We start from the raw sequence: 26,262 nt of genomic DNA on the forward strand, positions 1-26,262 counted from the left end.
GAGGAATCATTCCGTGCATTTAAACTCCAGTCAAGCCCTTCTGCGAATGGGAATGGGAATGAAATGCCGCCTATATTTCTTGTCGACTCTTCAGGAAACAAGCCAAAGCACACAATGCTGTGCATTTCCTAATATGTCGTGGAAGGCTAAACACCTTGAGGGAAATGTCAAGTTCATTCAAGGACAGTATCACTCCCGTCCCGTCCCAACATAATGATTTCATTTGTGTCCTTCTAGGAACAGAGCCGTGTGTCCTCACTGACCTGAATCTGAAATCCACTATTCAGATCACTAAACAGACACCGTGCAATTTCCATTATGAATGAGTGAAACGCACTGAACCAATCAGCGAATCCACATCTTTTCTCTTTCTCTGAGGTGAAAGCTGTTTTATCACCTTTTCGAGTGGCCTGGGTGACTCTTGAGTCTTTCATCAGGAATGCAAACAGTGAGGCTCGGTACCAACAGGAGGCTTGGGAAAGCAAACACACACTGCTTTGTAGTGCGACTTGGAATCCATGTTTCTGTATGCTGCAACAATGCTTCAGGGAATAGCCACATCATTAGTTCAAACAGAGTCATTTGTTATCTGTTCATTTGTTATTAGTGGAGGAAGCAGAGATGGATGTGGCTCTTGCTCTCTCAACAGGCCTTGAAGTAAACTTGGTGTGTAATCCCCTCGTGTCTCCACTTCCAAAGGCACGTATCGGTGCAGGGGGTCTGTCTCGCAAGCACGCACGCACGCACGCACGCACGCACGCACGCACGCAGGCACACAGACACACAGACACACACACACACACACACACACACTCTCTCTCTCTCTTTCACACACACACATACACACACACACACACAAACAAACACAAACAAACACCCACACCCACACTTTTTCTTTCTCTCACTATCTTTCTTTCTGTCCTGTTGGCATGTGTGTACTGAATGTGTGCTTCTATGTGCGTGTCCAGTCCTAAGAGGGCTTTATCCAGAGCACATCGCATTCTCAGTCAGTCGATCCCATGACTGCAACAAAATGATCTGCATCTCTGCTGCTGCTGTGCCGCGCGTGAGCCATCAGTACATTTCCACTGACCCCAGGTCAGCGCAATCGACAACAGCAAATCCCAGGAACAGGTTCTGCCACTGTAGGTTTTTCCACCAACATTTGCCCACTCCTGCAAAGCCTCCCAGGTTTTGAACACTGACATCATCCAAAAATCCAGCTTAAGAGGTTAAACGTTTTAGAAAAAAAAAACAACAGTCTTTTCAGCGGCAGTCAGGCAAGGCCACAAACGACTCGCAGCAAAACGAAACACTGCTCTTTCCCTGCTGCTGAACTAAATAGTCCTCAGAACACAAAGGTAAAATACTGTATTTTCCGCACAATAAGCAGCACTGTCAATGAATGGTCTATTTTCAAACTTTTGTCATATATAAAGCGCACCGGACTATAAGGCGCATTAACCCTTTCATGCACGCATTATGAAAAAAAGTGTCTAGATTTTTTTAGTATTGATTTTAGTACTCTATATGAGCCCAATATTGAAAATCAGTTGGAATTTTTTAAAAATATGCTTTTATATAGAAGTTATGTTATTGTCCACGTATGTGGACAGTGCGCAACAAAGGGGTAAAAAAGGATAAAATGTAATGACAGAAAATGTGGAAACTATGGCCCTCTACTTCCTCCATACTACCCACCCAGCCCTCTACTACCCCCATACTACCCACCCACCTCTCTACTACCTCCATACTACCCGCCCAACCCCTCTACTACCCCCATTATTGCTCACCGACCCTCACCCACCCCTCTACTACCCCCATATTACCCACCTCTACTACCACCACTACCCAACCACCCCTCTACTACATCCATACTACCCACCCCTCTACTACTAATCCACCCACACCTCTAGTACTCTCATACCCACCCCTCTACTACCCACCCAACCCTCTACTACCCCCATATTACCATACCACCTTGGCATTACCACATGTAATTAGGTCATTATTTATAAATATGTTTACCAAATGTTTGTTTCTTTGTAATTTAAAGCAATTAAAATCATATTTGAAAAAAAAAAAAAAAAAAAAAGTCCTAGTTACAAAATCTAATTTTTGGCCATTTAACTCCTCTGGTGCGCAACGTCCACATACGTGGACAGTTGCTTTTTAGGGTCTACAGACTCCATTTTACATCCAATTTAATTTCTGAAAACATAGAGTTGTTCAACACACTCTCCTGTACAGCATAATATTTTTTTTTACATGATTTTGCCTTCTTGAGTACTAGCTTTTTACAGATATGCCTGGAGCATTCAGCATATGGCCATTACTGTCACTCATGTTGAATTGATGATGTCATCAAGCAGTCAATATTCCAAATATAAGATGATACATATTGTTAATATATTGCCAAGGACCTACTAAAACTGCCCTGAAGTGGATTGGTGTATATCAACATGATAAATAAGTAGAAAACAGAGTTAAAGTTACTGTCCACGCATGTGGACGTTGCGCATGAAAGGGTTAAGCGAAGCAAAATCGATAAGTCAGTCAGTCAAACGTTCACAATAACATTTTGACAAAGCGCCGTGTATCACACAAAATCAATTCGAGGTCCTGAATTATTCCATATATAAGGCGCTCTGGATTATAAGGCGCACTGTCTTTTTTTGAGAAAAATGAAAGGCTTTTAAGTGCGCCTTATAGTCCGGAAAATACAGTAACATTTGTGGCGGTTTTGAGCTATGCTGTTAACTGATCAAATGTGGATATTTTTTTTTTCAATAGATCTGAAGCTTTGTGCAAGATAAGCATTTTGGATGTTTTCCCACACTGTCAGGCAGCAGGCTGATTTTGACAGCTGCAGCTTCTCAATCTCATTGCCATTCTGACCTGCAGGGGCGTTACGTAACGTAAGATGAATAGGTATGGCAGGTGGAGGACTATTTAGTTAAGTCCCTTTTCAGTATACAAATAGCAACCCACCATATGTGCTACTACAATGATTGTGTTGTTATCCCTACAAAACAACCAGGTGTGTATTAAAAAGTATTACAGGAACAAAAAAAATATGTTCAATGTCATTTTGCTATTCAGTGGTGTGGGTGCCGTAGCAAAGTACTAAAGTAGTAAGCAAGTTCTGTATATGACCACCCAATATCCTCGAGGTACCATTGATACCTGATACTAGTATCAATGCATCTCTAGATCATAAAGTGCAAATATCAGACAACACTATCAACATAACTTCTGTTGCTTCTTCTAATCCATGTCACAAATCCACACCAACCATTACCGGTACATTACTTTATTGCAAGGTAGAAGTCATATATGTATGCTGGCGATGTAGATTGAAATGATATCCACTTCACTTCAAGTGTAAATTGCCTGCAGTCTATCATATTTCAAAAACCCACTACAAACAGTGAGGACACCATATAGCAGGTGGCAGAGCCACTGAAGTACTCTTGTCATGCTATAGAAAAGGCCATCACAGACACACTCTGCACCTCTCCCAGACTCTTAAGACCGTCTGCATGGAAATTGAGGGGGAACTTGTGAAAAGGTGCTGCCATTATGAGAGATGTGGGGCCTCATATGTTCCCCATACTGACTGATGAGATCATTTGTCAACTCTCGCAGACAGAGCCAGCGAGTTCAGTTCCAGACATTGATATAGATAGAGAGAGAGAGAGAGAGAATGAAAGAAAGCAAAAGAACCAAAGAAAGAAAGAGAAGAAAGAGGAACATCTATTGTTATCTGATATAAATATAGACGTTCAGATCTCATCAGTTATACTGACAATAGTGAAGCCAATGCATACTTCCTCCAGGCCACATAGGGCAATAATGTGAGCATGGTCCACTTCTGACAGCACTGTGCATATCCTGCTGTGTGTATTGAGAGATCACTGACAAACCACCGGGTAATTTCTGGAGAACATGCAGGCAGTGTTGTTTTTTCTGGACAGCTCTGGCCTTAAGCCGGATGACAGAACTACTGTAAGTGCCCAGGGGTGAAAAAAAAAACCTATTCGTTTCACTATCTTTGATCACTCTGGGTGAGAGAGAAGCCACTTCAGGGAAGGGTATTTATGAGAGGCCCGTCGAGCATGCTTATTGTTCTTCAGCTATTGGCTGAGAGAGAGAGAGAGAGAGGGAAAGAGAGAGGGAGAGAAAGAGAGAGAGAGAAAGATAGAGAAAGAGAGGGGGGGGGTCCAGCTATTTCCAGGTCCAGCACTGGGACACTCTGCTCATCTTTGTCGCTTCTCTCAGCACCGCCTCCCCCAACCTCGTGGTGGAGCTACCTCACAAAGACACCCTTTGTTCCCTCCAACTATCAGGCCCTGATATGCACTGCCCTCATCCTGGGTGTCCATCACAAGGGGAAACAGACAACACAAAATAAAGGATTCAACATGAAATGAGAGAGAGAGAGAGAGAGAGAGAGAGAGAGAGAGAGGGATGGAATGTAAGGAAAGAGGGAGCGTAAGACATAAAGTGCTAAACGAGAACGAGGAAGAGAGAACACGTCTGATGAGTTCCCAAAAGAGCCCTCTCACCACATGAAGTAGCTGCATGCATAAAATGCTCTTGCTATCTCTTTCTGTCAAAATCAATGGTGGTTAAAGCGCTCCCTTCAAGGCTGGTAGGAATGTGAGGCAGGGTTGCTCTTTCTCTGGGATGCTATCTTCAATAGCAAAAGAGCATCTTTCAATATAGATTAAAAATGACTGAGTGGTGTGTCTCTGCTAGATTCTGTTACCTCTTCGTTTATCAGTCTATGCTAATGATATAGTTTATTAAAGGGATATAGTCCCTTTAATAAACTACAGCATTAAGTTTGCTAAGAGAGTTTGGGGCTATTTCATGGCTATTTCATCAGTCAACTGGTTTAAAAGTGAGGCTCTCTTGCTTGGTCAGTGGGGAGTATAGGAGTATATGCCAAATCTCTTGGATGGGCGGCACTAGGGAAAAGATTTGGGGGCTTTCTGAAGAGTAACTTGCAGTTAACTTGAGAGGGGGCAGTTGAAAGTGAAAAAAGGGCAGCTGGAAAAGGTGGCTGTTGGCTAAAATTGTATATATAGGGGTGTCATCAATGGTGGAATTCTCTTTTTGCCATTTTGCTGTGTGGAGCCTGCACTGAACCTTTTGAAAAAATGCAGTCTGTATGGGGGAATTTTTTTGAGGGATAATTTACACTGGTTCCCACAATCCGTTTTGTTTTTGTCTGGGGACGAATGTGGGCACGGTCTCGTAGGACAGCAGCTTTTAGACTACAGTTCCCAAAGAGACTCTTAGTCTTGACTGGCCCAGAGATGTGGGATAGAGGCTTGTGAATTGCACAATTCTGAGGAGACTTTTGGAGATTTGGAGATAGATAAGTCCTTTTGTTAATAGCCACATAAGGACATTTCTGGTTTGTCTCCTTTCTATCTAACTCTTTTCAGAATGTGTGCCATGTTTAAGGTGCACCGGCAAGGGCCACTAAACTCGCTATATTGGCTTTTGTAAGAGCCTGTGGCGTGTGTGTGATAGGCTTTTTCCTCTGGCGTTTTTCTTGCTCTCCAGAGGATTCTTTTCAATTTGAAGATTGTGATTTAGAAAAATGTAGTTGATCTGGCAGGACTGGAATTTGCTGAATTTTGTATAGGGGTCAAGCCAAAATGGCAATCTATGTCTGTAGGACAAACAAGATTGATCATGATTGGCAACGATGTGGTAGTTTGTTTCCTGATATGGTCAAGGCTAGAGTTGATATTTACGTTTTTTATATACTTATGCAAGATCTGGAGACTTTTGAAGATGTACAGTATAGTGTTGCAGACAAGCTCTGTGCTTTATTATCACTCACAATAAATTGCATGGATATTTTTTATACATGTTCTTGTGTATAATGCTTATTTTCATTTGGCGAGGGGTGAATTTTGCCCATATTGATTGAAGGAATTGTCAATTCTTAGTATATTGTAATAAAGTATACATTTTAGAATTTAAAATCTCTTTCTCTGTCTGTCTGTCGCTCCCTTTCTTTCTCTCTCTCTCTCTCTCTCTCTCTCTCTCTCTCTCTCTCTCCCTCTCTCACCCTCTTAGAGAATGAGCCTGGACTGATTAGGGCCAAACATGCACATAACCACCAGAGACAAGAACGTGTTGGTGTGTAAGAGCCTTGGCACACTATGCAGCCTCCCACCCCCTTCCCAGAATGCCCCACTGAATCCAGCTCCACTAATCAGGCGTTTACCTAGAAAGATAAATACTCACTGAACCAAATAAATATAGCTGGAAAAACTGGCGCTACCGCATGGCTCTGACCACACCATGACTGTAAACATCAGCTATCAGCCATTTCATGACACGGCTCCCAACCTTTGGACTATCATTATCTCATTGCATACCGCTATGCATAACATCATGTCAATGACACCGCTGACAAATTCCTTTTGTCATCCACACGCACAGCTGGGTTTTTTTTTTTTTGGGGGGGGGGGGGTAACCTGGATATATAGCTCATAATGTATACACACGATTGCCAGTGCTGCTCTGTTCAGGAGGAGTAATGAGAGAGAGAGTGTGTACAAGTAAACAGTGCAGTGTAAGCTGGCAGGGGGAGGAGAGGAGAGCGGTCTCCATGCTGCGGCCTCCAGAGTCTGCCTGGAGCGAAAGGTTTTTCTCTCAACGACTAGTCATTTTCGGACTCTAGCGAGACCTGAATCGGAATAGGAGTTCACCTTGACCTCTGCTTGTTGAATCTCTGCAAACATTGCATCACCACGAAAAAAAAAAAAAAAAAAGCCTGAACTTATTGACTGAAATCTGCTTTGCATCGTAGCAGTTCCACTTACTGTGTTTGGAATTCCTGTGGTCGGCCTTGTCTTGACAAGGTCAAAACAAATAACACCTCAGCGAGTCCACATCTAATGTTTTATGTTTATGTGGCTCGGAGAGCTTGACCTTTCTGCGAGAAAATACTGTGTTGTTGCCATTCGTCATCAGAGAGAAATCTCCTACACGCTGGCTAATTGAGAATGGCTTCACAAACTGTACAGTACATCACATCCTATTTTCCTACCCTTGTGTTCAAGACAGAGGACAAATGCGTCGTTGTGATGGGGCTCTTTCATGCATCACATTCACACTGTGTTCTGCAATGATCTCACTGTCTGTTCACTTTACCAGAGAAGTACAACAGCTTAAAAAAAACTATCATCAGTCAGCATACAGACATAAACTATTGGCATTAAATCAATAGTGGGGACCATTTACAACATTAGGTTGCAGCCAAGCAAAGCCACAAAGAGGGTCAAAATACCATGTTTAATGAGGGGTAAATAGCACTAACTATTTGGGCCATTATGAAGCTACATACTGTGCTTAAGCGCTGGTGAGTATCGATCACGCACGCTGACACGTGGGGAGCTTACTGTCGGAAAATGTGATGTGGCGTCCGCATCGTCCAATGACAGACAGCAATCAACAGCCCTGACAGGCCTGACCTGAAGCGTCCGCGGGCAGAGGAGAATGAGAGCTGACACCCTGGTCTTCCCCACATCCACACACACCGAGCCATATCATAATCGTCTCCCGCTCAATTAGCCACTGGCGCTTCAGCCACCGACTGAATGTATGACAACCGTTTTGATGAATCTCTCTCTCTCTCTCTCTCTCTCTCTCTCTCTCTCTCCTCTCTCTTTTTTTCCACCCCTGCTGCTGGGGCTGCTTTGCATTTCGAACCGAGGACTTGCAGGCTGGGCTCCCATTGTGCGTCTGTGTCCACTCCACGTCCAGCGCTCGCTCAATAGGCTGCCTCGCCCACTGCCTTTGGACTCCATTACAATGCCGCCCTTGTCTGAGACAGAGCAGGCCTGGATGGTGCTGTATAATGTTATCATGATATTCCAGCGCTGTCACAGACTAAAGAGGCTCCTTTAACTGAGCTGACCTCTCACCATTCCCTGCGGAACTGCTAACAGTGCCCTACAGAGACCTAAACCAAAGAGGCTAAATTCCATTTTAATGCCACTGTGACTCACAATCTAAAATTAGCACAGAAGAGAGCGGTCCAACAGAGAATCAGTTAGATTTCTTCACTTCAATGCCCTTTCATTTTTTTTTTTTTTTTTTTATAATTGATGTTAAGTGTTCTTTCTTTGCCACACGCTCGGTTAGGTGGCTTGGTGTAGTACAGTACGTGCCCCATGAATCACAATCACAATCTTGGACTACAAACAAGGGCAGAACCCTGCTGATTCTCAATAACCCATAACAGGAAATGGAACCAGGAACACAATGGAGCATGCCATTCTCTAATCTCTGCAATGTAGCGGATTTCTTAATAGTTTGATGATCCTTAAAAAAGCTCATTCAGAACTATTTGTGTTACGCATCAGTTACTATGATGACAGAACACATGCTATTGTTTATGACGATGAATGTCATGCTATTCAGTTCCGAGGCATCCTCTACTCAGAAACTGACCAGAAGACTTTAAGGCCATCAGGCTTAAGTGTGCATCCCCCCCAAGACAAGTTGTGGAAAAAAACGCTTGATGATGGAGACGTTGGACGCTTCCAGATATGACTTCATACCACTTTGAAAAGCAAACAAATCGTCTTCCGCCAACCCAAACTGCAGAAATCATGACTTAATCCAGCGTACACACACACACACACACACACACACACACACACACACACACACACACACACACACACACACACACACACACACACACACACACACACACACACACACACACACACACACACACACACACACACACACACACACACACACACACACAATTTTTCACACAACGCCGACATCTACGAGAACGTAACGTCCTTACCTGTTTCCAGAGGAAGGCGTCGGCCTGGTTGGTGGTCCAGGCGATGGCCACGTGGATGGCTGAGAGCGTGACCCCGCTGAGGACGGCGGCGCGCATGCGCACGGGCAGCAGCGTGTAGATGATGTAGACGAAGAAGACGGACCACCACACGCCCTCCGACGCGCTCCGCGGCGCCACCATCAGGGCGCCGAAGGCCTGCACGCCCAGCAGCACGCCGATCACCAGGTAGCTGACCATCCACATGTAGTCCTGGTGGAAGCCGTTGCGGTTGCACACCACCATGAGCGCCAGGAAGAGCGCCATGGCCACGCACAGGGCGGACGCGTAGGCCGGGTCGGGCGCGGGCGCGGTCTGCGCGCAGTGGAAGGCCAGCATGACGCCGCAGACCAGCACCAGCACGCCCATGAGCATGGTGAGCGAGCTCTGGTTGAGGCGGAAGAAGTAGCGCTGGTACAGGCGCTCCAGCTTGGCCGAGCGGAACTGCTTGGACTGGAAGACGCGCGCCACGCGCAGCCAGCAGGCCAGCGCCGCCGCCCCCCGCCCGCGCCCGCGCTCCTCGTCGCCGGCCTCGTCGTCCTCGTCCTCGCCCGCATCGGCCCTCCGCCGGGACTCGCCGCCGGTGCCGTCGTCGAAGGCCAGGTCGACGGCCTGCGGGCCCACGCCGGGCTTGTTGCGGCTGCCGTAGTGGTCCTCCTGCCAGATGCAGCGCGAGCTGAAGTTGCTGCTGCTGGCGGCGCCGGGCTGCTGCTGGAGGGGCTGGGCGGAGGCGGCCGGCTCGGGGCTCTCGGCGTCCCGCAGGCAGCTCATGTAGCGGGGGCCGCACAGGGAGGAGGAGCCCTGGCCCTTGTTGCGCCGGCCCTTCTTGTTGCCATTGCGCTCCCCCCAGGCCGCCTTGCGGTCGTCCACCCTGGCCACTAAGAAGCCGCTGACCCAAGACATGCTGGAGGAGGAAACGGAACGGCCGGCGGGGGGAAGAAGAGGAAGAGCGAACGTGAGAGGACACGATGTACAGAACAGAGGAAAGAGAGAAGGGAGAGAGTGAGAGTGAACAAATGAACAGAGTCCAACAACACTATGCTAAATGGTATTAAAAGCACCTGTAACCTAGAACCAATCACAAAAACACCACTTAGGCGTTTTCATTGTTTCCCAACAACTGACATTTGACACTGTAGCTAAAAACACACAATATGTGTGCTGCGCAGAGAGCATAGCTGTACACTTCACTCAATGGGCCTGTTTACATTTGTTTTTCGACAGCGTCTTGAGTGATATGATTACAATTGGTAAGCTGAGACACACCCCTGTTTACATATTTATTCAGCTGTACAGCTAGAGGTGTTGCAGAGCAGTTGTGTTTAGATTGCGCTATTGCCAATCTCACACTCATCAGAACTCCCATTGTCCGGGTCGCACCACAACACACAGCATTTACACTATAAAAGACCTGTGGTCAAATGCATGCAACTCGCCAAGAGATTTGGGTGATGGTTGATTTAACGACTTAAAACTGTATTCAGAGCTAACCACTAACAGGATCACCCCAGACGCATCTAAAAAAACCAAATGTAAACAGGGTCGATAAGAGAGATCAGAAGTGAGACGACAGTTAGGATATTGAAAAAAGGCGTCCATTTTGTGCGGGTATACATGGCGTTGTGATCTCACCTGTATGGCTCCTTTCGTGAGTTGTAGCTGTGCTCTCTGAGTCTTTGTGGCTCCTCATTTATCCCAGTGGGCTAAGGCAATACTGTCAGGCAGGGACAGCCCCAGGAGAGCAGGCCTCGCGTCTCCTTCAGCCTCTCACACCTAAGGTCAAACTCATACGGGCGCACGACTCCTATACCTTCTGCATTGCTCAGGTAACCGAGTCTGTTGACAAAGACAAAATAATGATAGAAGGCAGCATTAAAAAAAAAAACATATCAGATGTCAGTAGCTTGCCTCTTTAAAATTACAAGCAACAGCACAGTGCTAAAATACTGTACATGTATGTAGGTTGCAATGAAGCATTTTGACAATGTGATACTATTAAAAACACATAAACTCCTTAGAGCAAAAAAGGAGGTTGAATTGACACATATTCCCACTATTATGACACTGAAGGTGTAAAGCCTTATTTTTAAAATGACTACAAAAGGTCAAATCGAAAACTAGGACACAGAGAAAAGGGTGCTGCTGTGCTGAGAGTGTATGAACCGTACTACTATTTTAAAATGTGGTAAACGGAATGCGGTACAAGGCAGGTGTTCCCATTACACTGTGTTTTGGTGACAAAAAAATTACTGTAAATATTTTTAACCTACTTATATGATGGCTAATAACAAACATATTTTGGCCAGGGTTACAAGGAAGATGGCCACCACTCCTCTTCATTTGACTTTGAAACACAAACACAGAGAGTCCAGGCAAAGAAAAGCTGCCCAAAACATAAACATGGCATGGGTAGGGTCAGTTTGCTCTGTTTGACAACAAAGGCTTGAGTGAATGGGTGCCATCAAGGGCGATGAGCTCTCAAATACAGATTAAATTGCCCATGCTTCCCCCAATTACACTGGATGAGTGAGTGGTCTCCAGCTTGTCAGGGCCATTAACCTCAAATGTAAGTAAAATAAATAAAGCTTTTTTAACATCACAACCTGCTGGTCAAAGTCCAACCAGGCTCCAGCCTGTAGAATTTGTAGAATGACGACAGTTTAGCCACAGAGGTCTATGCCACACTTTGCACAGATCAAACGAGACCACACACGGCACAAATCAGTAGCCTATCCTCATCACTGAGAGGTTTAAAGTGGCTCTGACGAGGGATTGATTTCTGATGCTGTTTCTGCATACATGCCATATTCTCTAACATAGATGCTGGGTCTCTACGCCACTGGCTTTCGCATCCTGAGCTCAGTACATCACATTGTCCAACGTCTGCTCCTCGACTATTCTCCTCTCGTTGCCCTCTGCACTGGCAAGAGGTCGCTGGCTACGGTACAGCAGAGCAGAGTGCGCTACATTTCCAGCCTAATGAGCAAACCTTCCCACGAAGTGACAGGTCGAAACATGCCTCTGTAACCATCGCAAATGAATGCAGCATTTGTATATTTGTACACAAGGCTATGTATTGCTCTAATTGCTGGGATTACCCACCCGACACGTGATTTTTCAGACTGACTTCGAGACAAGCATTTAATTCTCTTGTGGTACGTTTAGGACCGGTCAGACAGCAGCATGCGGGTCTTATGTAATGCAAACAGTGCAAGTGTGGGTTTAGGCAGCATCCATTTCGATTGCATTCTGTGATGTTCTCATTCACACACAGCTCATCGGTTCTCGTGTACACTGGGAGTTGTAAGCTATGACATAATAGGCTCCACATTGTCTTCGCTGTTTTCCAAGGTATATGTCAGATCATATGCAATCGCACCTGGGAAAATTTGGTCGCAAGTGTGTGACATTACCAGGGGACACACTGCTATTACATAACAGGGAACATTCCGCGTGTGTGACAGCCGTACGGATGGCTCCTCCACTGAATTGAAGCCTACCCGTGCAATGTCATGTCTTGTTTCGGGGAAAATGTATATCACCCACTAGTCAGTTCTTAAGGTTACAAAACTGAGTTGGGGACAGAATCTTCATCATCACCCACTCAAAGTTCCCCGCAAGCAAGCCGATAGACAATGTGTCCAAGAACTTCTCAGTTGAATTCCACAACACATTTCCACGCTTGTGAGTAGTCAACTTCCGACCACAATAACGACCTACACCGCAGTCTTGTCTACTCTGTGTCGGTTTAAATAGGCTACAAAACAACTGGGTTACGAAACTTTGTTTCTGTTTTAGCAGGTTCACAGTGACGAGAGATGCAGTCACTATTTACAATCGCAAAATGGCACACGATGACTCCGGATTTTAAAAACTTAGGCTACTACATGGATAGGCTATATTTCGTATCTGCTCGTTACAGTGTCAAATTAACATTTTGGCTGTTGTCTAGCGTCAATACGTCGCTGTATGTAGCTTATAAATGCACAAACCATGATATACGTTAAGGCAAGTTGCACAGATACAATTGAACCTCGTCAACACTCGTTATGTTGATAGCAAGTTTTCCCTCATTATTCGATTACAACTATGCAGCTGTCATGCGACTTCATGGTCAACAAACAATCATCTGAACCCTGCGACTGTAAAAGGAGCATTCGCGTATCAGTGAGAAATCGTAGACCACTCACCAGAAACAAGCTAGGTTCTGCACCGCAGTATACTTCTTCATCCCTCTGCTGCTGCTAAATACTGTCAGCAGCACCGTGTCTGTGGCAATGCGAAGCCGTGCAGATGGTTGTAAGCTCACAGTTTGCATCCAGGGGCAGGGCGATGGTACAAATTTACAAAAGCGTACAAGCTCCACTACACCAAGTGATATGTTCACGTTCTTCCTCACCCTGGCTTGGACTCTCCCTCCCTCACATTCACCCTTAAACCACGAAGTCTAGAGTCCCCCTAGAGGTAGCCTGATCTTGATTGTGTGTGTGTGTGTGTGTGTGTGTGTGTGTGTGTGTGTGTGTGTGTGTGTGTGTGTGTGTGTGTGTGTGTGTGTGTGTGTGTGTGTGTGTGTGTGTGTGTGTGTGTAGGAGAGGGGCAGTGCGTGTGTGTCTTTCTCAGAGATAGGCTATATTATTACCGTGAATATACTATAACACATGTAGGCCTATATGACAATCATGTTGGTAAAATGGAACATAGTTGCTAAACAGCAGACCGAAGTAGCCTAAAGCTATTTTAATGGAAATGGGAATTGGTCTGTCATTGAGCTCTTGCATTGCTACATGCTGATAAAATACAATCTGTGCAGGGCTGGCCTCACCAAACGGGATCAGAGCAAAATGCAAACAAAAGTTGTGTTTGCTTAGTATACAACCAATGGCCACTTTGAGTGCAGTTTGTACTCTACTGCTGTTCTCGTGAGTAGGCTACCTTCATCTTTTGCCAATAATTATTATAGGCCTACTAACATACTCACATATGTATTATACTAACACATGATGTGTTAACATGCTGTGTGTTTACATAACATCAGTATACAGGCTAATACATTATCCTTGTTTAAATATTTGTGTGAGCGTTTTAGGAGAACTACATTGTAAATTAAGCTCACTCTCACAACTAATGTTTGCCTTTAGACGAGCGTAATTCTTTCACTGATTTACAATCGCCTGAACCAGTCGGTAGCCTAACACCTCTTCCTATCCCTTTCTCTCTCAAGTCCGACTCCTCTCAATTGTTTCCTTCCCTTTACGTATCCCTAATTCTATTTGACAGCTATCCCACTCCATATAATTCCCGAATCGACAGACTGATCGTGGTTTATACTCTGACAAGAAAACTTGGGAAAACGTCAAGGCATGTCTTTCAATTGATGTCTGACAGCGTCACCTAGTGTCTCATTCTTGCAGTACTGCATTCAAGACCATAATGACAAACGTGAGGATGGTCTGAGCAGTTAAAGGATGTATTACACCATGTTGAAACGATTATGATTTTCAAAACTTTCATTGAGAATTTACTAGGTCCATACAAAAACCAACAGTGATGCTCTATTTCATTAAAATTCTCCCTAAAACAATTTAAATCTAGATTTTGTGGTGGCATTTAGAGGCCTCCACTAGCTGGCGCCACAGTCCTTTGAGCTTTTTTCTGTCCGTTTAGTTCATTGCGCGCGGCATCGCTCCAAACGCATTCGAGGAGGAACTCTCACAGGTAAGACAAAACTGAACATTTTTGTAATAAAATGAGGCAGAACAAAGGACCAGTATTGTCTAGTGATTCATTTCAATTCTGATGAACATCACCATGCACCAACAATACAGTGGCATGTTGCCCACGAGACTAAATGTAAATAGCCTACATGTAAATTGCCTGATGAAAGCGCATTACAGTGGTGACAATGTCATGAATGAAAATGTTTGTCTTTCATTATTAACACTGATGAATAAGGGTACTTGCGCACTTCTGTCTAAAGTACACTGAATAACTGTCCAACTGATGCATTGATAATGTCCTCTGGGTTTAATACCTTTAAGGCGGCACATGTAGGCCCAGAGAGAATCCAATCTATGGCATTCGTTTTCTCAGTTCTATTTCCTCACTCATCTCTGAAGACTTATGTGGCATTCTGTGTGTAGAGACTAGAGTAACGCACACTCTTTTTTCCTAAAGTAATTCACTGGATAACCATGATGCCACAATGCCGTCTTTATATAGGCCCACATTTTTTTCATTTTTTCGTAACAATTGTAAATGAGCCATTACTGCATGTGGCATTCACGTCATGGTATGTTTCAAACCAGTGTTCAACTAAACTGACAACAATTTTAGCATTCTTGAAATAGAAACATGACCTAATCACCAACAAAAATGCAACCTCAAGCATTAAGTAATGTGACCTTTTTCAACTCTGATTTATGGAGAGCAGTTATCTATGGGATTAGACTACTCTTTCCCTCTAAAAACTTGCAATTAGGCTACATGAAAGCTTCACTAAGTTAATTGTCTTCTGTTTGGATGTATTGACATGTCAGGCTACTACTGTCACACTAGGCATAGTAGACTAATTGCTACCAATACTATACATAGACGTGTGTGTGTGTGTGTGTGTGTGTGTGTGTGTGTGTGTGTGTGTGTGTGTGTGTGTGTGTGTGTGTGTGTGCGTGTGCGTGTGCGTGTGTGTGTCAATGTCATCTATACATACCTCTATACCTCCGGTTTCACACGTTTTGTACGTCTGAAATCGCTTAATGACTTCTTGTAAATCAGAATCTGTGGAAGTCAAACTCTGAGGTGGTGGTGGAAGGCAGAATTGTACAACTTGCACATTGTTTCCAATAAAAGGCACAGCATAGCAAGACTCCAGATCAGTGAAAACTGAGAAGAAGGCTGGTAGCATCTTTGTCCTGGACACATTACACCACTCACATCATCCAGCTATATGACAATAAAACTAAGTTCCAGTGTAAATATATATACCGTTTAAGAAAATATATAGAGAGCTATAAGGTCTTACAGGTTTCCTTGAATCTGAATTGGCAGATTAAAGTAAAACTACAATCAACTGTTCATGTTGGATACACTGGTCCATTCAAAGTTGGGCATGGATGTCCATTTTCTGCCTTGAGCACCAACAGACAAGTTGGATTGCCTCTTAACGAAAGATCTGTTACTAACGCTCCATGGTTTGGAAAAATAAGGCTGTGGCGCAGATTTGTCAACAGCTTCTTTAGCATAGCCTATTATTGGGGAATGCATAAGTGACTGTATGAGATAAACTATAACACTACAGGAATAGCCTAACGTAACACATCCAACACAACACTGTTCAACAACACAACACAAATTGAAATAGCCACATGTTCTGTTCTCCATCTGACGATTGTGTGAAATTACGCATCGAGGCTGACGAGCCCGTTTGGAAATCGGTAGGCTAATTGAATAGAATCGCGATTCACGACGGAGACTGAATCTACCCCGACTCCACTTGAATCCTGGGGGATGATGTGAAAATGCAGATACATTATTTATCAGGAGGGGGTAATCAATCCCTTGTTGCACCCTGCTCCTCATCGGGGTTGAGCCAGCCATCATTGATCAAGAGACCCAACACAGATTCGTGCAGGGGTGTTTTACCGAATTGAATAAAATGCTAGCCTGTGTCATTTATCTTCGAAGACGAGTCAACGGAGTGCAGTTCGTTTACCCGGCTGCAGCTCAGCTGTAGCTTCTTTCTGAAGTTGGTCTGAGCCGACCAAGATTTGTTTTATTGCGGATGTCCCTATCCAATTCAAGCGTCTTTTTGCTTAAAGAGGTTAGTCCGTTTTTTACTCGTGGGTGCAGTGACAGCAACGTGGTGGTGCTTTGTCAAGAGTGAGATTGAAATGGGAAATGTAAACAACAGCCTACTACTTTCTCGGTATGTGTTCGGATGCCTCTTGCCAGTTAGCTACCACAGTATTTTTGATGATCTATTTTCTTATGGAAATGCCAGGTAGTTAGCCTGTGTATGTGTTGGCTATAGACTATTTCATCTGGAACCCAATTTTACGTTGCATTGCTCTTACGTGAAACTTTAGAGAAGTGGATGTGATTACGTCAGCAACAGATGGAATCTACCCGGATTTTAAATCTTATAGCCTATGCGTCTATTTGTTCATTTTTAAGTAACTATATATCTCGCTTTCTGTTACATAGCTTACAGTCACTAGAACATAGACATCTTTGTTGACATTGATGAATACCCAAGTGATTGATGACTACGCTACATGACGGATCTGAAAAGCAACAGATGAAGAAGATATTAATTTGTTGCCTTTCAAATCAGTGTACAATCACTGTATTTCTCCTTCAGTGAAAGTTACTGTAATGTGTCCCTGTTTAGTGGCACATTTGTCAGTTGAAGACGATCTTTTTTGTTCTTCATTGACAACTGTGTCCTCACTGACATTTTTAAAATTAACACATCAAACAACAACAACAACACTGATTGAACATTTTTACTAGAGAAGAATGCATTTTAATGTCAGAGGCACTACTTGGGGGTAGGGATGTGTGTGTGTGTGTGTGTGTGTGTGTGTGTGTGTGTGTGTGTGTGTGTGTGTGTGTGTGTGTGTGTGTGTGTGTGTGTGGTGTGTGTGTGTGTGTGTGTGGTGTGTGTGTGTGTGTGTGTGTGTGTGTGTGTGTGTGTGTGTGTGTGTGTGTGTGTGTGTGTGTGCACTGTATGTGTTTGTGCTTGTTTGTATGTGTGTGTGTGTGTGTGTGTGTGTGTGTGTGTGTGTGTGTGTGTGTGTGTGTGTGTGTGTGTGTATGTAGCCTAGATATTTTTAGAAATGAAGAAAATGCAGTGTGGCTCATCATGTGGGTGTGCTGCCATATGTGGCCCAAATAAGTGCTCAGTCATCACTGTCTGAATACAGATATCGGACACCTGGTTTCCTCCTCCTGGTCCAGTCCTTGTGGGTTGTAGGTGTATGTTGCAGCAGCTGTTACAGTAATGTTGTAACCAGCTTTGGGGCTCCTATGGCATCTCTGAAGTATCTATTGGGGTGACTCTTGCTGAATATTTCAAACCTGGAAACAATATCAACACAAAATGCATCATGCTAAATTAATTTATTTGAAATTGTTATTCTTATGAGAGTAGTGATCACGGTGATTAAATGAACTAAATTAATGTAAATTAGTTTGTAACATGACAAAAGTTGTGTTTAATAGAAAGTCATTGCGAAGGAGAAATGTTTCAGGTTACAGTCAAATTTCAGTTCACACTTTTGATTGAGTCTCGACCTGAGTTGTGTGAGTTGCGCTGATAGGAGTGAGTGTGTGAGCGACCACACATCCTGGTGCTGTTTGGAACTGAGGGAGAGAGTAAAGAGAACACTCCATTCTGTACACTTGTAAAACAGAATCTATCTTTAACCCAATCCCAGTGAAGCTGTGTACCTACTTAATGGTTATGCATACATGTTGCAAATTACATGCCTTCAGTAAGTTTTCCTGGTAGAGGTTCATTTTTGGCATTTTTGAGGAAAATCCATTGTGTGGAATGATTTTTTGCTATGTTTTTATGATGTGTCTTCTGGCTTCGGTCATTTTCCTTTCAATAGATTTAGCCTTATACACATACACTATATTGCCAAAAGTATTTGCTTACCTGCCTTGACTCACATATGAATTTAAGTGACATCCCATTTTTAATCCATAGGGTTTAATATAATGTCGGTCCACCAGCACGTCGGTCCACCCACTGTCATGTTAGAACAGGAAGGGACAATCCCCTAGCTGGGCTTGGTCCCTTAGTTCCAGTGAAAGGAACTCTGAATGCTTCAGCATTAACCAAGAGATTTTGTGGGAACAGTTTGGGCACGGTCCCTTCCTGTTCTAACAGGACTGTGCACCAGAGCACAAATCAAGGTCCATAAAGACATGGATGACAGAGTTTGGTGTGGATGAACTTGACTGGCCTCAACCCAATAGAACACCTTGGGATGAGTTAGAGCACAGACTGAGAGCCAGTCTCCTCATCCAACACCAGTGTGTGACCTCACAAATACACTTCTGAAAGAATGGTCAAAAAATCCCATAAACACACTCCTAAAACCTTCCGAGAAGAGTTGAAGCTGTTATAGCTGCAAAGGGTGGACAGACATCATATAAAACCCTATGGATTAGGAATGGGATGTGATGTGACTGAAGTTCACATGTGAGTCAAGGCAGGTGAGCTAATACTTTTGACAATATAGTGCTTCTACCTCTTATAGATTCCACCAAATATATTAGCCCTCATATGCACATATTATATCTTCACCCTCATATAAACATAACATTAGTTAAATTCACGCGCATACACCACTGGCTATATTCACCCTCATACATAGCCTATACAGCATACTACTGCCTTTATTCACCCTCATATATAGTATACTGCTGGCTATGTTCACCCTTATATATAGTATACTACTGGCTATTCACCCTCATACATTTACAGTATTACTGGCTATACTCACCCTCATATATAGTATACTACTGCCTATATTCACCCTCATAGTACAAGTACAAAACTGGCTATTCATCCTCATACATATTGTATACAACTGGCTATTCACCCTCATACATATACAGTATACTACTGGCTATATTCACCCTCATATATAGTATACGACTGCCTTTATTCACCCTGATACATACAGTATATAGTATACTGCTGCCTGTATTCACCCACATACAGTATATAGTATACTAGTGGTTATTCACCCTCATGCATATATAGTATACTAGTAGCTATATTCACCCTCATAAATAGATAGTATACTAGTGTCTCTATTCACCCTCACACACTCACCTCCCATGTCATGCTCATCTACACTCCTGCTCACATCCACTCCCCTCCTGCTGTGTGCATGTCCCTGCACACCCTCCCCTGTAAGAGGTAGAATATTTATCCTCTCTCTGAAGCCCATCTCTGAGGTGGGTCCTCAGGTGTGCCATGCGTGTGTCAGAGCCTTTCACCTGTGAGGCGCACTGAGCTCCCCTCCACTCCCTAAAATAGTGCTGTCTCTGTCCAAGTCTCTCTCTCGCTCTATCTCTCTCTCTCTGTCTATATATCTCTCTCTCCCCCCTCTATCCAACTCTCTCTCTTTCTCTTTCTCTCACCAACTCTCTTTCTCTCCCCTCTCTCTATCCAACTCTCTCTCTCTCTCTCTCTCTCTCTCTCTCTCTCTCTCATACATGCATAATGCCCCAGCCAGAGGAGCTCTCCCCACAGAGCACCTCAAAGCTCTGGGACGGACTGACAGACATCTGTACTGAATGCTTGAGTGCAGTTCATGGGGCTGCAGCAGCAGCAGCCAACTTTTTGCCCATGGATTTAACTGTTTAGCTCTATCTCTCTATCTGTCTTATCTCTCTCTCTCTCTCTCTCTCTCTCTTTTTCTCTCTCTCTTCCTCGCTGCATCTTTTGGTTTCTCTCGTTCTTACCATTTAGAGTGTGTCTGAACAGATTAGACTGTGGGTTTTTTAGCTTTCAAGCTCTCGGTTCATGTTTTATTCACGTGCACTGCTCATGCAGAATTCGAATTGATGGCCCCCCTCCTTTGCCTCTCTTGCCTGACTGTAGTGAGCAACATGTCCTCATCAATTATGGATCTTAGGTCTGCTGGAGATTTCAAATTGACCAGGCTGAAGATCACATGTGTGGGTAGGTTGGCCCTCACATCAACCAGTAATGTGTTGGGCTCTTTTTACGTATGGGATGACAAAGCAAAATGGCAGTGAATCTTAGCCAATGGGATTACATTTGAGAGAAAAAGAGTTGGGTATTGGTGCTAATGTTGCTTTCAGGCTTTCTTTGGGAACGACGGCGTTCGTTTGCATTCAGAGACCTCAATTCAACTGTTTTATTCTGACTGCAACAGGAATCCGTTCAAATTCAAACAGGATATTTGGTAAAATATGCTCAGTTTTGGCATTATTCTTGTTTGCCATGGCAGTGTTGGATGATGTTTGGATCTATAATGCGTGCGGAAGAGAAATTGATTTGGAAGCACTCATGATAGTTTGCCAAAGAGAAAAACGCACATGTGTCTGATGGTGTGTGTGTGTGTGTGAGAGAGAGAGTCTGCACGGAAGAGCTTCTGTCTAAGCTTAGTGTGTGTCTGTGTGTGTCTGCCTGTCTGTGCGTGCGTGCGTGTGTGTGTGTGTGTGTGTGTCTGCCTGTCTGTGTGTGTGTGTGTGTGTGTGTCTGCCTGTCTGTGTGTGTGTGTATGTGTGTGTGTGTTTGTGTGTATTTCAGTACATGCACTGTACCAACACCAGTCAGCCACTGCGTGTTCTCCAGTCTGGGGAGTGCCTTGGCTGTCAGGGTAAAGCCAACCATGTCAGGCAGCCACAGCAACGCGCCACACAAGGGACACGTCCACATATCTGACACACGCTGGGAGAACAAGAGACATCACATCCGCCATCGCTACATCCCATAGCCCTCATTACCATAGCACCACCCTCCTCACCTCCACACCCTCTCAACCCTCCACCCTTCAACACCCACTGACTCAACTCCACCCAAAGTCCCCCCTCCATCCTATTCTACCTGCTCTGTCCATGTAGTTAAGTCAAGTCAAGTCACTTTATTTTATATAGCGCATTTAACATGCACAGAGTGCAACCCAAAGTGCTTCACGCAGAAGACACTGACAAAAGACAGAAGTTGCCGGACGGAGTGGCGTAGTCGCCAGCTTACCCGTAACACCAAGACATAACAAACAAATGTACAAAATGTAGGTAGATGCAGGAAAAAAATGCAGTTTAGATTTATCACTGAGTCTCGTTGCTTGGGTTTGGTTTGGACCGTTTGATCTTCTGCTCATGATTTCAGCTTCTCGCTGGTAATGTTTGGAGGGTGTGTTGAGATAAATAAGGGCTGATGGCTGTAGTGATATTGATGCCGCTCCTATAGTACTATCATCTTAATACATCTCTAACTATTGTGGCCCCTGCTCAAAGAGAAAAGGAATAAAGACACAGGAGCGAGTTCTAATGGTGTACCTTCAGGGGAACACTGCAAGTGTGGAGCGGGTGACTGAAAGAAAGGGAGCGAAAAAGACTAGTGAGAGAGAAAGAGAGAGAGAGAGAGAGGGAGAAGGAGAGGGAGGGAGGGAGGGGCGGGACATAGAGGGGGGGAGAGAAAGAGGAAGAAAGACTGAGTGCACAGGCACGCTACACTTCACTCCACTTCCAGCCCGGAGAGGAGAGGAGAGGGAGCGCACCATGGGAGCGTAGCAGGAGCAGGAGCAGCCAGAGGGTGCCCTCTCTCCAACCCCCATCTGAGTGAGTACCTCTCTCCTCTCTTCTCTCTCCTCCTCCTCCTCTTCCTCCTCTTCCTCCTCTTCTTCCTCCTCACGCTCTAGACTAGACTTCACCCCTAATCTCACTCACCCAGCTCAGCTGAGCTGGTCACTAGTAGTTTTTTTGGACATCCTATCGGTCACTCACTGTGTACAGTTTAAGATGGACTAGAACGGAAGGCGAAAGAGTAGCGAGCCATTAGCGCTGGGGAAAGAACAACATCTGCCTTCAGCCAAATGGGATTGTGGCCAGCCTCATTAGGATCTCGCCTGCGGCAGCCATGGAACATATTCTCATTTTCCTCCGCTTGTTTTACGGGGGGGGGGGGGGAATAAGTCTGTTCCAGCCATAATGAGGTCTGCTTTCTGTTGTTGCTGTTTCACTCAAGGGCCACATGCAGGTGGCTGGAGTAAACTCCTGCTAGGTCCGACCTAGCCAAGCGTGTCTTGGCTGGGTCAGTTTTGGGGCGTGCTGGGTCAGTTTTGGACATGCTGGGTCAGTCTGTGCGCGGTCCTGGTGTGTTGTGTGAAGGCGGCGTGCTGTGGGGTTGGGCCGGGTACGCTGTGTACAGGGCTGTGTGGAGGAGGGTTGGAGGTAATGGGTGGATGCCTCTCTCTCTCTCTCTCTTCACTTCTCTCTATCACTCTCTCTCTCTCTCTCTCTCTCTCTCTCTGTGGCGGGTGTGCGCGCACGCCAGGCGCTCATGGTTGATCTTGTGTGTGTAGGGGAAGGAGTGCATTTGGAACCACTGGGCTTTCTGAGTAGGGCCAAGTAAATACTGCATGAGCCAGCGCACTAAAAGCCTGTCCCGTGAGAAGTGCTTTGTGTGTGTGTGTGTGTGTGTGTGTGTGTGTGTGTGTGGGTGGGTGCGCACAACATCAGTGTGTAATGCCTTGATTAAATTTGATGAACCAGCATAGTGCAGAGAGGTGGAGAGATGCCTGATTCCAGTCTTCCTCTCTTCCTCTTTCTCTCCCTCTCTCTCTCTTTCTTTTCTCTTTCTCTTCCTCTCTCTCTTTTTCTCCCTTTCTCTCTTCCACTCTCTTTTTCTCACTGTATTTCTCTCTATACTCGTGGAAGCAGACCTTCAGAATGATCACGTTTCATTTCTTGATCTTGATCATGATTATTACTTCAGAAAAATAGGCTGTTGAGAGGCTTCCTGAGCTACCTCCAGCAGTGGTGGCTCAGCTGTGGTTATGCACCACCTCTTCTTGCAAGGTTCCCTGTGTGGAACACTCTCCACACACAATTTAATATTTAATTCAAAGGCATAATCTACAATTCTAATGAAATACATTTTTTTATTTTTTTTATCAAGTTCAGCAAATTGCTCCTCAGCATCTTTTAGCTAACCGTTTCATAGGTGCATTTACAGTATTAAAAAAAGGTGAAGAAATCAATGGTCCAGGGCCGCTGTTTCCAACTGTGTTTACTCACAATGAACACAGGGGGAGATAATTCTACAAGGCTTTAAAACAGCAATTAAGCTTTTACTGTAATTAGGTCAGAGCATGTGTGAGGGATCAATTGGTGAGAGTATACTGTAAATGGCTGACAATGGCTGACAAAACCTTATTGGTCATTTGTGCTGTTTTGCCAACAGTCCAGCAGGAGCATGTCTTAGATGTTTGGAGTGTGGGTGTGTGAATCCTTCTCTTTCCTGTGCAAGTGAGTTCAATGCTGATTTGTCATATAGTTCTTTATTTGTTAAAAGGAGGAATCTATATAGTTTCCTGACATGGTGGACTGTTTGTACAGTAGTGTATGAAGTGTGTGTGCATGTGTGTGTGTGTGTGTGTGTGTGTGTGTGTGTGTGTGTGTGTGTGTGTGTGTGTGTGTGTGTGTGTGTGTGTGTGTGTGTGTGTGTGTGTGTGTGTGTGCGCGTGTGTGTGTGTGTGTGTGTGTGTGTCTGTGTGTGTGTGTGTGTGTGTGTGTGTGTGTGTGTGTGTGTGTGTGTGTGTGTGTGTGTGTGTGTGTGTGTGTGTGTGTGTGTGTGTGGTGAGCTGCCCTGTTTTCAGATTCCAGTTTCCTGTTGTCAGCACTGCCTCATTCAGGCATTCACTGTCATGAATTCTGGAGGTTGCCAGTTCAGTGTGAGATGATTGATCTTCATGAGTGAGTTTGACCTTTCAGCTCATATACATGAGCCTCGGCCAAAAGGATAATCTCTCCCTCATTGAGCGTTTGTGGGTGCTGGTGGCTGCATGGGTGTGTGTGTGTGTGTGTGTGTGTGGAGCCCTGTTTGGCCCAGTATTGTTTAAGATGCTGCCTCTGTCCTGTCTCTGAGATGCCAGAAGGAGCCAGGCCAGGGTGACAAGCCCTTTGTCAGGCGAGAGGTGTCCTTGGAGCTGCCCCAGCCTTGTGTACTGATGGAATGCTGCCGCTGCATAATTGTTGTGTAAGTGCGCTGGAGAGTGACGTGACACTGGAGTGGTTTATTCCGAGGAATAGAGGGATGGTGATGGATGATGAGCGGGAGAGAGGGTGTGAGTGAGAGGAGGAGGAGAGGAAGGGAGAGGTAATTTGAGGAGAGAGGAGAGAGGGAGGGAGCGGAGCGGCCAAACGGAAGGGGATGAGGTATCAGTCGGAGCGCTTCTCGCATCGATCCGCCTCCAGAGTGGCGGCCGGGCCTGTCGGCGGGGCGAGGAGCTCGTTGTGCCGCCGCCCGGGTGAACCTCCCTCCTCAGGACAGCGGCGTCAGGTCACCGCTTTGACATCTGGACACTTCGCTTTTTACGTCTGTAGTCTTAGGGACGCTTTCAAAGGCCTGACAGTGTTATGATGGCTCCTGAATAACGATGAATCTAAAAGGGAGGAAGGGTGTATGTGTCTATGTGTGTGTGTGCGTTTGAGTTTGTTTTATGTGTGTGTGTGTGTGTGTGTGTGTGTGTGTGTGTGTGTGTGTGTGTGTGTGTGTGTTAGTGGGGGGTTGGGTTCTCCTACGATGCGCCTTTCTCAAGCATGAAAGAAAAACAGGGCAAGCGAGGAACAGAAGCGTGGCTTGTAGGTGCAGTGGACCGGCCAATCAGCTCGTAGGGGTTTCATAGAGCCCGGTCGAGCCATGCTCTCCATTCAGCCTCAGCTGCTTTTGCAGCCGCCGTTCGAGTGGTGGCCGAGCCAACCAACCAACACGTGAGAGGACCTCGAGGTGCAGAGTTGGCCTCCCAGCTTTGTTCATGGAAAGAGCGTGGCATTGTTCAGTCTGGACTCCCTCTGGCTCACCACACACACAAAAAAGAAGGAACACAAACACACATACTCATATACAGCAGTTTTCAGTTCATAGTCCTTGGGCATCAAAACATCTGACGATTTTTGCCCTTCTCACTGTCTCTCTCTCTCTCCCTGTCTCTCTTTCTACAAACATCACTCTTTTTCCCCTTCTCCCTCGATTTCTCTTTGACAGTCTTAGGGGGTGGAGTGGGGCAAATAACCTTAGAGAGAGCCATTCTGTCCCATTTTTTAACGTGATTTTGATCAGCTGTCCTGTCAAAGTGATGTGTATGTGTGTGTGTGTGTGTGTGTGTGTGTGTACTTTTCCCCCTCTCTTCTCCCTGCTTCTCTCTGTCTGTCTCAGTGTCTTTCATGTCAAACAGAAGCTAGGCTTGAATATGGCCCTAAGACATCAATGCTAAAAGCTGCGGTGAAGTGCACTTAATTCTTAAGCAGCAGAGTAGAATCATGGGGAGCGCACAGCCGCACACTGCTGGTATAATGGACTCCAAAGTAGGGTCTTTATAGCTTCAGGGTGGCCACTGCGCACACACACACACACACACACACACACACACACACACACACACACACACACACACATACATACACACACACACACACACACACAAAGGGACATTGGGTTTACTGTAATAGAACTCAAACATGGGGGGTGGATTGGAGAAATGCTTATCAGCCATCTGTATGTACGTGTCCCTCTGAGTCTTCCTGTCCCTCGCGACCTTTGACCTGTGGGCTGACTCACCTGGCCTCTCTCCTGTGCTAATCTGCATCAGTGTCCTGCCAGG

At 45.2% G+C, this 26,262-nt stretch overlaps 1 protein-coding gene across 1 annotated transcript in view; it reads right to left on the minus strand.

Moving 5' to 3' along the window:
• Positions 1 to 13,305, minus strand: part of adcy6b (adenylate cyclase 6b) — a 46,276-nt gene extending 32,971 nt beyond the window's left edge. Inside the window, exons 1-3 of the mRNA XM_062541263.1 lie at positions 13,081 to 13,305; positions 10,523 to 10,726; positions 8,855 to 9,794 (exon numbers count right to left, since the gene is read on the minus strand). Coding sequence (XP_062397247.1) covers positions 8,855 to 9,793 — 939 coding nt within the window. The 5' untranslated portion in view covers position 9,794; positions 10,523 to 10,726; positions 13,081 to 13,305. The remainder of the gene's footprint in view (positions 1 to 8,854; positions 9,795 to 10,522; positions 10,727 to 13,080) is intronic.
• Positions 13,306 to 26,262: the final 12,957 nt, after the last annotated feature.

Source organism: Sardina pilchardus, chromosome 7 (genome assembly GCF_963854185.1).
Source record: "Sardina pilchardus chromosome 7, fSarPil1.1, whole genome shotgun sequence".
Classification (NCBI taxonomy): Eukaryota; Metazoa; Chordata; class Actinopteri; order Clupeiformes; family Clupeidae; genus Sardina; species Sardina pilchardus.